General features: G+C 46.6%; 1 protein-coding gene across 1 annotated transcript in view; it reads left to right on the forward strand.

Annotated features, from left to right (window-relative positions):
- The window catches only part of LOC119436349 (uncharacterized), a 32,352-nt gene extending 19,217 nt beyond the window's left edge, over nt 1-13,135 (forward strand). Inside the window, exons 5-6 of the mRNA XM_037703168.2 lie at nt 2,641-2,710; nt 9,006-13,135. Coding sequence (XP_037559096.1) covers nt 2,641-2,710; nt 9,006-9,146 — 211 coding nt within the window. The 3' untranslated portion in view covers nt 9,147-13,135. The remainder of the gene's footprint in view (nt 1-2,640; nt 2,711-9,005) is intronic.
- Nucleotides 13,136-13,451: the final 316 nt, after the last annotated feature.

The raw sequence follows: 13,451 nt of genomic DNA on the forward strand, positions 1-13,451 counted from the left end.
CAGGACAAACATTGGTCTGTACTTTTCCATGTTCCAGCTTTGGCACTGCAAATATGTCACACAATTCAAGCTACTGACTAGCCTAGCTTTCTGCATTAATTAGTTTGTCTGGTTCCATGCTGCAGTTCCATGCAATTATCATAGAGATTGGACAGATACAGATGACACATGAACAAGGGTCCTATTCTAAATTTTAAAAAAATTTAGAACTCTCTGCGAAATAAGACTTTCGTGACGTATAACATATTTCAAGGAGTGCGAGACCAATAGATAAAAAATGCTCATTGTACTTCCCAAGACATCAGCTGCACGAGGCAAGACCAGATACAGTTTAGATTTTTTGCTAGTTGCTAGAAATGTTTTGTCACCGTGGCTAATAAACAAATCACATCCTGATGCTTCTCAGCTCAAAGAATTGTCAGAATTACAATTACTATGAAACAGTGACGTTACTCCTAGAAAGACAAATTTCTGACCATTTTTCTGTTTACTGGTGACAGCCAGTTGTAGGAACTTTGAACAGAGCTCTCAGCGATGTTCGTAAACATGTGCCTGTGGCTGCATACCATATTTCTGTGTGTATAACCTGCTGCAAAAATTTGAAAAAAGTAAAGTCAATTGTAGCTGTGCTACAAGCTTAAAAGTCATGACATACCAACTCGCCCAAACTGCTACGCCTCATATTGACACCTTAATTACGGCTCTAACCCAGGGTCTGCCATCAGGGTTAGGTCAAACTAAGTGTGCAGGAAAGTCTGCTTACAGAATTTTGCATATTCCCTACTATCCGCAAAGTTCACCTTGAAATGTGGCTTCACAGCAGCATGCGCAGTGCTGCCATGAAGCCACACCTCAAGGCAAAGTTATCTGCCATTTAAAGTTTCGTTATCTCCTACGGAACTCCGCCCCTGCGTGTTGAAGCTCCCTCTCCCCTCTTTCATGGTCACCCATTCTTCTCCTCTTTCTGACTGCCTTTTGTGTTTTCGTTGGGTTAGCAGTTGGCAAATAGTGCATGCGGCGTCGGCGAACCAGAACTTGGATCATGAGAGCTTAAAGGAAAACTGAGACATCCACCCAAATGTAGCAATTTGCTACAATGGAAACCCAACCGGGTTCCTCGAAAGAAAGGCTCGCAGTTGAGGAAAAATTCGTCCTGGTCCGGGACTCGAACCCGGGACCACCGCCTTTCCGGGGCAGCCGCTCTACTATCTGAGCTAACCAGGCGGCTAGCAGATGGCAGGGCGAAGTCGAATTTATCGACAACTCGAAGCAAAGGCAAGTGTATGATGTAACAGTTCAGCGGAAATCCACTAGGTGGAGATAAGTAATTAAAGGAAAACTGAGACATCCACCCAAATGTAGCAATTTGCTACAATGGAAACCCAACCGGGTTCCTTAATTACTTATCTCCACCTAACGGATTTCCGCTGAACTATTACGTCATACACTTGCCTTTGCTTCGAGTTGTCGACAAATTCGACTTCGCCCTGCCATCTGCTAGCCGCCTGGTTAGCTCAGATGGTAGAGCGGCTGCCCCGGAAAGGCGGTGGTCCCGGGTTCGAGTCCCGGACCAGGACGAATTTTTCCTTAACTGCGAGGCTTTCTTTCGAGGAACCCGGTTGGGTTTCCATTGTAGCAAATTGCTACATTTGGGTGGATGTCTCAGTTTTCCTTTAATTACTTATCTCCACCTAGCGGATTTCCGCTGAACTATTACGTCATCATGAGAGCTGCGCTCGATGGCTGTCCTTTACAGCATAGCAGAAGATTATTAGCATTGCTGAAGAGGTGGGCAATAAAACTGCTGGCCAAAGAAACATCATGAAATATTCGTACGTCTGCGAGGCTGTTTTTATAAAGATTTCAGCGTTGTTGTGTGCAGTTATTTCTGTAATACACACCGACTTTTCCATAATGATTTATGGGGGTGTGGGTTATACGAGGACGTGGGCTATAAGCGGGAAAATATTGTATTTTCCTGGCACCACCGCATGTAGGTGCCTCGAACATATATCAAATAAAAAAACCTGCCCGCCACTGCTACTGGTGATTGAAAGCCACTGCAACAATATGTAATTGGGAGCCACACACGATAACCACTGAGCTATTGCCCAACTTATGCGCTTCACAGTTTGTATTGGGTTTGTAGCACAGGCAACGCAGACTCTGAAAGTGCTGGTGTCTGTGCACGGGTATTATGGCAAGCAGCAGCTGGCAATACATTCATGCAGCATTACTGATGCACAACGCAGCAGCCATGCAAAACTTCCGTTTGCAAAAGAAGAGACAAAAGCCAATCGCATTGTGGTGATTGGGCACAGATGCCAGTGCTGCTGTCTGGGCCACGTCTCTATTGCAGCGAAGGCAGGCTGCCCGTAGCACTGAATATCATGCAGTGTTAAAGAAAACAAACACATTGTTAGCCCGGCTTTCACCAGTACTTTCATTTACAAGTAGGGTGAGGAAATGTCCCTTATTTTCGTTTGTCTTAGTTTTGGAGACTGTTCCCCTATTTACTTGTGATGTTTGCTAAGAAGGTATTAAGTGTAATGTTTGTCTCCAAAGCCTGCTACAATAGCATATGTGCCTAAATAGCCATGTAAGAAAATACCTGGTTAACTGTTTTATTTCGGCTTCTAGGTGGACGGATGGTTTTTCGGTGCTTAAAGTAGGATCTGATGGCCTTATATATGAGCACATTTGTGACAAGGTAAGCTTCTTGTCTATTTTGATGAACTCTGCTGCTATTACACTCAAACCTCATTATAACGTAACGGGATATAACGAGATACAGTCTAATCTCGTTAATTCGAACACGCTTAATTCGAACTGACAGTTTATTCGAACTGACGCTGTGGTCCCGTCAAAGTTATGTGTATTTCAATGGGCGAAAACGCTCGGTAATTCGAATGCTAAAGCATTTGGTACGGTTAATTCGAACATACAACGGACCGACAATGCTTTCAGCAGCGCGCCAAATAACGCGGCGGTGCCTCCGACCGGCATTGCTCCGACACCGCCATAGAGCAAAAGCATAGGCGAGACCCCTTAATGCAGCGGCAAAGGCCCAGTCCGGCCAACGAAACTGCCCATGCCGGCAAACGCTCGCTTCCCGATAATGCCAGAAAACGAAACTTCAGGGAGCGGGCTAATCTGCACCGGGCCAGCTGTACCGGCGGCACGGTGGCAGGCGCGCACGGAGACAGTCGAAGGTGAGGGTGCTGCGAGGGAGTTGAGAGAGAGGGCAGCTGTACCGGTGGCAGGCGCACATGGAGACAGTCGAAGGTGAGGGAGCTGCAAGGGAGTTGAGAGAGAGGGCGAGGGGAGCCACCGAAGCCACTGCCACTGAAGCGGCGGAGTTGCCGAAGCCAAATCCGCTTCCCTGCTGCCCTCCTCCCTCACCTTCGACGGTCTCTGTGTGCGCTTGCCCGTCGCCATGCCGGCGCTGTCCGCTCCCAGAAGTTTCGTTTTCTGCTGTTATCGGGAACCGAGCGTTAGCCGGCGTGGGCAGTTGCGCTCGCCATGCGCTTGCGCGCCGCGATATTTCACGACTCTCAACGTTCGTGCATTGTGCTATGGTGCTCGAATACTTAAAAAATACGTCCTTCCTTTAATTCGAACTTCTTTTAATTCTAACAAATTTTCGGGCCCCTTCGAGTTCGAATTATGGAGATTCGACTGTAATGGATATAACGAAGTAAATAAAATTACCCTTGAAATCTCCATAGAGAACCATGCATTTGAAACCTCGTAACAAAGTAAAATTCACCTGTCAATGAATATAACGAACTATATTAGTGTACCAAAAAAAAAACCCGACCACGGTGCGTGAAGTATTCCATGGAGTGACATTCGTTCGGCGCGGCTGTTTTAAATCTTCCGCATCGACCTCACGGCCATGCGCATCCACGCCACGCGCGGCCGAGCGAGCCATCCTCCTCGCTCAACCAGCGGGGCAAGACGAGCGGGTGAGCGGGTGGGCCACGTGATGGCAGTGAGAAGCGGCCAAGCGGCGCAGCACCGTAGCAGCAGCGAGCGAAGTGACCTTCGTGCTGTCTATCGCTTGAACGCAAACTGATCGCCGAGAACACACTGGCACGCATCAAACTACAAGCCGCTGATGCACCTACAGTCGACGTCCGATTTCCCGGACCCTCAAGGGACCGCGAAAACGTCCGGGAAATCGGGCAGTCCGGAAAAACGAATGCACGTGAAAACGCACCTTTTTGGTAGGTATTTTTCGCTGACGGAGAGGGTCACGGCCGGAGTACAAGATTATCATTGCTATTCAGCCAATGCATCGTTTAGGTGGCTCTGAAAAGAGCCGTTAAAAAAATAAAAAAATACGACGTGGCCGGCGCTACCTCATAGGTCAGCACTTGGGCGCAAAGAAGTCGCTTATTTTATTTTGCACGGTCCGCTTGCCCGCGATCATGTCTGCCTCAATTTCAGTCAACGTCATGTTGCCGCTGTACACCGATGACAGTGTCATCAGTGCTCGCGTCAACTCCGAGCTCGTTGGCTGTGTAGGAGCTGGCTCTTCGTTCTCGGTGTCGGAGTCGTCGGAATCCTCCGTAACTTGACGAATGATTTCGTCATCGGTCAACTCCGCACATAGCTCGAGGTCTTTGTCAGCGTCGGCGAAGCCCTCAAAGGTTATCCCGGCTGGAATCGACACGCCGGCAGCGCGCAGATCGTCGAAGGCAACGTCCGCGGATGGCAGTTCGTCCACGGAGGGCAGTTCGCGGTTGGCAGTTCGTTCGAAGGCGCGGACGAAGACGAAGGAGCAGTCGGTGCCATCGCTGTAAACGGCGAATCCGCTCGACGAAAAGCGCAGCATCGAAACAGCTAGGAACTCGGTGGATGCTGAAGGTCGGGAAACGTGATCACTGAAGATAGCGCGCAGCAGCAAACGATCAACCGCAGACACGACCGCAGAGCTGGCAGAGCTGACAAAACAACACGCGAACGAACACAGTGAGGTTTGGCTTGGCTAAGCTACGGCTGGCAACGGATTGACACGTGCGGTTTCGAGGTTACGGCAGCCGCGGCGCGGTGCGGCGGTGCTGCTGGCCACACCTGCGATGCGAGTATGGTGGGTTCGAGGATATGAAAACAGCCAAAATGGCGGCGTCGGTGGTGACTTTCGGTCGGCGGTTAACAGTAAAAAGTCCGGGAAATCGGATGGCGAAGGCTATAAGCGTCCGGAATTTCGGACTTTTTAATACATTGACTCTATGGGGAACTTGACGGTGCCACAGATGAGTCCGGGAAATCAGGCATGTCCGGAATTTCGGGCGTCCGGGAAATCGGACGTCGACTGTACACTGCCTAGACTCTGCCCCCAACGCAGATCGCTTTCAAGATACGGCCTGCGCTGGTCGTGCGCGGCAGCGCAGTACGCAGTTGATTCCAAAGTACAACACCGCGCGGGCGCGCACTTTCTCCACGTCGCAGATCGCTTTCAAGATATGGCGCCGGAGTAACAGTAACAAGCTGTTTTTTTCCAACATCATGCCATTATACAGTATAGACCACTTATAACGTAACCGCTTATAGTGCAGGACTGGATATACAGTTAAACCTGGATATAACGAAATTGACAAATTCCCGAAAAACTTCGTTATAAAGAGGATTTCGTTATATGCAGGTTCGGCACGAAAATTCGAAAAAGAAACGCTTACCGTATTTACTCGATTCTAACGTGCCCTCAATTGTAACGGGCACCCGTTTTCGTTGAAGCTTTCATCCTTGGGAATGTCACACCAGGTACCGGATATGTGGACGCGTGTCGTTTCGCACAAGCGTGAGGCATCGGAAACGAAAAGCGAGTGTCACGATGGCGTCGTATCATCGTATAGCGTTACAGTAGAACCCCGCTGTTATGTTCCCGGGGGCTGCGTTTTCCCGGCTGTTACGTCGTTTTCGGCCGGTCCCAGCACAGCTCCCATAGAACCCAATGCATTAGTAACCCCGCTGTTGCGTCGCAACTGTGGGACCGTTTCTGCATCATACGTTGCGAACTGCCACCCCGCGCTGGCCCGAGCGGCCATTTTGACTTTTCATGTCGCTTGGCTTGGTGGCTTGACGATGGCATTGGCCGCCCAGAGTGCCGGGGCGACAACTATGACGTATTTTCGGTTTCCGCCAGCAAAAGTATGGCCCTTGAGATTCGTATTTGCTACATAAAGAAGGTGTCTATGACGCGTTGTGGCCCTAAAACTGGTTTTGGCTAATAGATATTCCATATAAAGTCCAAGGACGATAACGCAGTCACCGCGCGCCCTATGCTGTATGTGCGAGTGAAAACGTGCGAGTGGAGCCGACGACCGCGTCTAAATCTCGCCCGCGCCTTTTTCCGTTGCGCTGCAGGCACCGGCGAGGGAGCGAAGGGGGAGGGATAGCGGGGCGGCGTTGTACTGTACTCTGGCATCAACGCGCGGCGGTGCGCGGTCGTGCGGGCCGTATCTTGAAAGCGATCTGCGTTGGGGCAGAGTTAGCAGTGTAGGTGCGTCGGCGGCTCGTAGCTTTGTGCGTGCTGTGTGTTCTCTGCGCTCAGTTTGCGTTGAAGCGATAGACAACAGCACGAAGGTCACTTCGCTCGCTTCTCCAGCGGCGCTTCCACACGCTGCCAGCGTTTGACAGCGTGTGTCCGCGCTCATCGAGTGATGTGTCACAGCGTGTACCAGCGCGTCAGCAACATCAACTGGAAAAGGACAAAGTGCTGGCTTGACGGGCTAGGCCAGCTGCAGCAAGCGGCAGGATCAGGTTTGAATGAAGGGAGGGGGAAAGGTCACGCCCGCAGCGGCAAGATCGCCGGGTCGAGGGATGCAGGCCCGCCTCGCACACGCACGCACGCACACGTGCACTCGCTTAGCATTCCGTCGCGGCGAAGGTGCTTCCAGTTGCTGCTCGCGCAAAAATGACAAAATTTGAGGCAAAATCTCTAGGTTGTCGGAGGGGAAAATTCGTTATATCGAGGGGGTCTCCCGCTGCCACTTCGTTACGTAGAGGTCTCAAATACATGTGCTTCTATGGAGTAACGGCGGGGAATAGAAAAACTTCGTTATATCCAGGAATTCGTTATATGGAGGTTCGTTATAAGCAGGTTTAACTGTAGTGCGGTCTTTTCAGACTCCCGTTAATTTTCCCATAGCACTCCATGTATACACGTATCGCTTATAGTGCAGTTGCGGGAAACGAAATACCGGTTACAGTGCGGCTGCCTGGGGGTACGGAAGTCAACGGAGACGGCGAACACTCCCCTCAAACGGGCGCCCTAAGGAGTGCTCGAGGAAGAAAGAGAGACGAAGTGGAGGAGAAGGGCACATGGTGCGAACGAACAGCCAGTGAGGCTGAAACCATCTTGACTGCGAGTCGTGAAATATCACGGCGCGCATAGTGAGCGAGGGCCACGACACTGCCAAGGCCGGCCAACGCTCGCTTCACGATAACGGCAGTAAACGAAACTTCAGGGAACGGGCGGCGCCCGCAAGGGGAAGGGCGCACGCGGAGACCATGGAATGTGAGGGAGGAGGGCGGCAGGGAAGCGGATTTCGCCTCGGCAACTCCGCTGCTTCGGTGGCTCCCCTCGCCCTCCCTCGTAGCTCCCTCACTTTCGACTGTCACCGTGCGCGCCCGCGCCGCTCCAGCCGGCCCGGCACCAGCTCCCCGAAGTTTCGTTTTCTGCCGTTATCGGGAAGCGGGCGTTTGCCGGCGTGGGAAGTTTCGTTGGCCAGCCTAGGACAGCGCCGCTGCTTCCCTCTGCGCCGTAGCCGCAGCGTGCAAGGTCAACACGCGACTAGAAAGTAGAGGAAGCATAAAGGAGAAAGAAGGGATCACTGCCATTTTCTACGCATGGCTACGGTAGCGTGGCTGAGACGTCGGCACGTACACGCATGTTCCAGCGCAACGCAGAATCGGCGACCTTGCCATTTGAGAGAGGGTGAAATTTCCACCGCATTTTTTTTTCTTTCTCCTTTTTTTGTTTTGTTCGCGCACGACATTGAGGGGTCTCTCCTAAGCTTTTACTCTATGGCGGTGCCGGAGCAATGCCGGTCGGAGGCGCCGCCGCGTAATTTGGTTCGAATTAACGAGATTTGACAACGAAATTGAATGCAAACATTCTAGCCACATTCCTCGACTGTTGCATATGCGTGGCGGCTCGGTGCGCATGTTTTGTATATGTGCGGGCCTTGAAAATTGTTGCTTTGGTTATAGTGCGGTACCGCTTATAGTGCGGATATTCGAGACTCCGGCGACTTACGTTATAAGCAGTCTACTCTGTATTAATATAATACTAGCAGTGACATAACTGTAAGCACAATTCCTTTCTGTGTAAAGCTTTGGTTCATTACAGAAGCACATTTAACATATTGGTACCTTCTATGCAGGTGCTATATAGGCCTTTTTTGTTGACATTAATATCAACAGTGATGGTGAAGCCAAGCATTGACTGCCATTTTTTTCCATTTCTTTGTTGTATTGTAAGGAACGTTCCTTGAGCATTTATGACATAAGTTATTACTTTCTTTAGGCAAGCTTGAAATTTTATTTTGCACTCGTGGCACTGTGAACTAGGTTAAGCACATACACTTGTGTATTTTACTTTTGTTATAATAGCATGCACTGGGTATACAGTGTTTTTTCATGATGTTGGATGGAAGCCAAGTATATGGCTGTTAAAGCAGTAAATTTTCATTTTGCTATATCTTTAGAATAGACAGATCAGTTGCAACAGTCGCAGGTCCATGTGGTGAAGTATAATCTGATTCTTTGCTGCACCCACTGGTGATTACATCTTTGGATCACTGATATGGGCTTCAAAAAAACTTTTTGAATTATCTATTTTGGAACTATGTGGTGTGAATCTTTTTTGAGTGTAACCACTACATAAATGTATACAGTACGACTAGTCTAGCATGTCACTGTGTGATTATTTGAGCTGATTGTTAATTTGATTCTCTAGCACTGCTGATGCAACAGATTTATTTCTCATGTTGTAGATGATGCCTGACGAAGAGCTAGAAGAGGTGAAGTCATCTAATGTGGCCGTCAAGCTTGCTTTGTTGCTGGGCCTGACACCACAATCATTCAGCTTTGGATCACCGACAGTGGTGTCCTCGAGCGAGAACAGCCTGCTCTAGTGCTGAAGCTGATACTCTTGCTTCTCCTCTTCTCCCACACATTTTGTGTGTGCAGTGTACATAGCTTTAGGAACACAAGTCAGGACCTTTATTGGCCTTGACAATTTTGTCTCGCCTTCCTGCCACATTACAGCCAGTACTCTGTTACAAAGAAGTGTGGCTTTGTGGCTTTTGCAAAGGGAAGGATAAGTAAAGTTCTCATGTGAGAGCAATCCCAGTGAGTAGTAGTGCTTAGAGAAGGATGTTTGCTTTGGCACTTGGTTCAGCTCCTGTAGAATGCAGCCATGCTTTTGGCATAGCAACTTGGAATTGCATAGTGCAAAATCATTAAGCAAGAAATTAGAGGTCTTTTGAAAGTGTTTTGACAGCATACATTGTACATGCATGAAAGGACTATTTATCGAAGCTGTCTGTCTGTGCTTGTCTTTTTTGCGCTGTGTAACTTTAAATGGGATGCTCGATAAACGACATTAATCTGTTTTATCTTCCCTCTCCAAAATGCTGTTCGCTATGTGATCTTCATGCAAATAGCAATTTCTTTGATGGAAGTACAAGTTGCGCTGTCTGCTAACTTGGAGAAAAGTTATACTGGTTAGGCATGGTTTTAAAGTTGCTTCTAGGTTGCAGCAACTAAGGAAGCTTGTATTCAGTGGTGTGTCCACTAGTTCTCCGCGCTGCTCTTTTATTGTTGTTGAGTGTTGTTTATTATTGGTTAACATAAAGGGTGACATAATTTGAACAGTACACTTATATTCCAGCAATATAAAGGTTGTGCACTTGTGCTCACCATGCTAAAGTTGGTGCGCATAGCCTTTTTTAAAAGGGACAGCAGTAGTGAGCCACTTATGGTCTGTTTGCTTCTAGGTTTTTGTTGTCAGTGCCATGTCTGAACATTTGTGTTTTCTGCATAGCTTAATCTCTGTGCAGAGTGAGCTTTAAAATATAGATATTATTTTAAACTACATAGAAGCTGCCTCAAGTTCTGGAACTCCTACTTACAAGATTCGGATATACTTATGTGCTAAGCATGTTATGTGCAACTTAGATCACAGAGCAGACTATGAGGTGTTTACATTTTCCGACAGTTGCGATTGTTCAACAAATGTGAGCTTCACAACAGTGCATATGGAATCAAGCAAAACAGCTCAAGGGCAGTCTTGAAATTATCCCTTCCAATTTCAACTTTTATAGGTAATGCAACACAGCTGACTATACATACCGATATGTAGGCATGGCCACCTGCAGTAGCATTATGTAATGTGTAAAGATGTGTCAGGTGTACTCATTGAGATTCACTACCAATGTGTTGCACCTATCTTGCACATGCTTTTGCTGTGAACCACTTGAGTCATCGTAGGCTGAATTAGTCTTTGCCAGGCCAGCTTAGATGAAATCAGGTAGCTCTGTTGCAACAGGTCTCCCTTATTGCTTTCCACCATGAAACCATTTTCCTTTAAACTTTTTAAAAAACTTTAAAAAAAAAGTTTTCACTGTTAATATTGAACTTTATTGTGAGGCACTAGAGCATGTGATGTCTGCACTGAGTTTAAGCGGATTGAGTAGATCTGTGCTTTTTGAGAAAAATGTGCGAGCTCATTGGTGGCAAGGTGTTGCAATAGTGTTAGCATGGTGCTACAGGTGTGCAGTGAAACCAGAATCACAATGTAAGCATTGGTGAAAAGTGCAGCATTCTGAGTTTCTGAGCATTATCTATTCTGTTCGTTACATGTGCCCTGGTTTCTATTATGTGCATGTGGGTTTGGTTTATGTTGTTGGCTTAATGTTAAAACGAATGTTAAAGAGCTTTAAAAACATTGTCTGCACAGTCGCAGCCCTGCTACTTGTATTCAGTAGCTTCTTTTGGAAGGGGTGTAAATGTACAAACTCTCATGTTACAATTTTTGTGGTTATTAGAATTTACATCTTTGACGTCACCAGTTTAAGTAGCTTGCATTCAATTTGAAAGCTTGCTTCTAATAACATGCAATCCCCTTCCCCCTCTTCCTCCTTCCTTATCTGTGTGAAAAAAATTTTGAGCTCAACCACCGGGTGTCTGAGCTGTGCAGAAAAGCCAGCCTCTCAGTGACCTAGAGAAACAGCAGGTGCATCAGTTTGAAGAGCAAGGTGCATGTCTGCAATTAAGCAGGAGTGCCACAAAGGGTAAAGGGAGTGACAGCACAAAGTAGTCTGCAGTGGCCTGGTCCACCACCATAATGAGCAGCATCTGCGCCTCTTTGTTGAATAAAACACCACACATCTAGCCCTTCTGGACAATGCTTAGCATTTCAGCACAGTGTGGTGGATGTACTGCAATGTATGTACCCATGGCCCAGCACAAATGCTGATGTTGCTGCACAGGTGCACAGTGCAGTAGCAAGTTGCGTGTCGCACTATGCTAATATAGTCAATTTGAATCCACTCCTTGCAGTCGCTTTACACATTGTATTTTGTTTTGTCATGCTATTTAAAAAAAGTCCGAATTGTCATTTGTTGCGTTTGAGTTTGCATTACATTTGTGCAAACACAGTAAACCTCAGGTGGTCAAAATTGATCAGAAGCCCATAGCTACAACATCTGCCATACCAGCAGCATGCTTAAAACTGTGCTCGTGTACAAAGCATCTATACTTAGGTGTTCAATTTTACCTAGTGTGAAAAAAAGTACTGTGTGCTACTTTTTCCTTTTTATTCCTGTAGTGCCTTTTGGCATCTGCTTGTGGTGCGGAAATTTCTATACACGATACCTACAAAAATTTCTACAATAGTGTAATTAATGCTGCAGTGCTCGGTGTCTCCAGCGGATTTCATGTATATAAAAATTCTGCTGTGTATATCTGACATGTCTTTAAACACAGCTTCGTTGACCTTCTTTTTGCTTTCTTTCTAAATGCACTGTTAATGTGGAAGTTGCTGCAGTTTTAAGTACTTTTTTTAACATAACCAAACAAAGTTTTCTTCCGAGTTTAAGGAAGTGTATCCTTGGTGGCTGAAACACAGTGCTCATGTAACATTGGTTGCCGCTTGAACAATTGTGTAACCATGGCAAACTTGCAGGCATTATTGCATGTAGTAGTCTTGCACTCTGGATGCTTTGTGTATGGAAATGGCTTTGGCTCAGTGTGTTTGCGTAGCACTGACACCTGCATTTTTTTTTTCTGTTAAATTTTCTATATGATTAATTAAGACAGCACTTGTGACGAGTTGCATACAGCTAATTATATGTAGTGTTGTTCATTTGTATAATTTTGTGAACTCCTAAAAGTGACTTAAATTGTACATACATGTGGAGCATTTAGCTGCTACCCTTCATGTAAATGAAGGCACAGTAACACTTATCGTTGGGATGATTTACATGTGGCCGCTGTGCAGAAATCGTTTGGTATTTGTATGATAGTTTGTGAGAAAGGTTGCTGTAATGCTGTCTGAAGTGAAAAATCATTGTCCTGTCAGCCCCTCACCCAGGGAATTGCAATATTTACTCTTTACAATTAGATGCTGCGTCCATTCGTGTAATCCTGTCACGACACTTGGGTGGGCTGGAGAAGTATTTGGTGAAAATCCGCTGCAGTGAGTGAGTGCTAGTCTAAACTCCAGCCTGTTTATAGCTCACAATGCAACGCACAGTCTAGTTTGATTAGTAGTGGTCCTATAGTGGCACATAGTGGTGCACTTGACATGAACATGTTCCTTTACTGCGAGTGCATATGTGCATGCTTCTGTTTAGAATATAAACACTGCTTCCTGTTGTAGCCGGTGAAATAAGTTGCCACAGTGGTTGTACTTGTTGCACTTTTTCTGTCTACACCATTCTCAAATTCCAGAAATAAGTGTTGGCTTGAGTACATGTATTTCTCGCTGTAGGGATTTCATGAGAGTGTGCTGTTAGTTGTATTTTATTTTATTCAAACATGATTAAATTTGTAGTACATTCTTTGGCAGTAGTTATGGAAAGTTCTGTTGCATGAATAAAACTTATTTTTCAGTGCTTCATGTCATGTATAGTTTAACTTTGTATTAAATTCATACTGTAATTGCTGCTCTTGCTCCTCCTAGATTGCTTTTTGTAAGCAGTCTGCTACAATTTGAAAGCTATTGTGAACATGTGTCATGCCAGCTGGTGAAAACCATTAGCCATTGCACATTAATAGTACGTACTGTTAAGAATGGCAAGCTTTTGTGCAAGTTTTTATAACTTTCGATTGCTTCAATTAATAGTTTTTCAAATGTAAAAACAAAATAAATGGGTGATTTCATATTGCACATCAGCAGCCATAAACACTTCCAGTGGAAGTTTCAAGTACTTGTG

This window comes from Dermacentor silvarum, chromosome 1, assembly GCF_013339745.2.
Source record: "Dermacentor silvarum isolate Dsil-2018 chromosome 1, BIME_Dsil_1.4, whole genome shotgun sequence".
NCBI lineage: Eukaryota > Metazoa > Arthropoda > Arachnida > Ixodida > Ixodidae > Dermacentor > Dermacentor silvarum.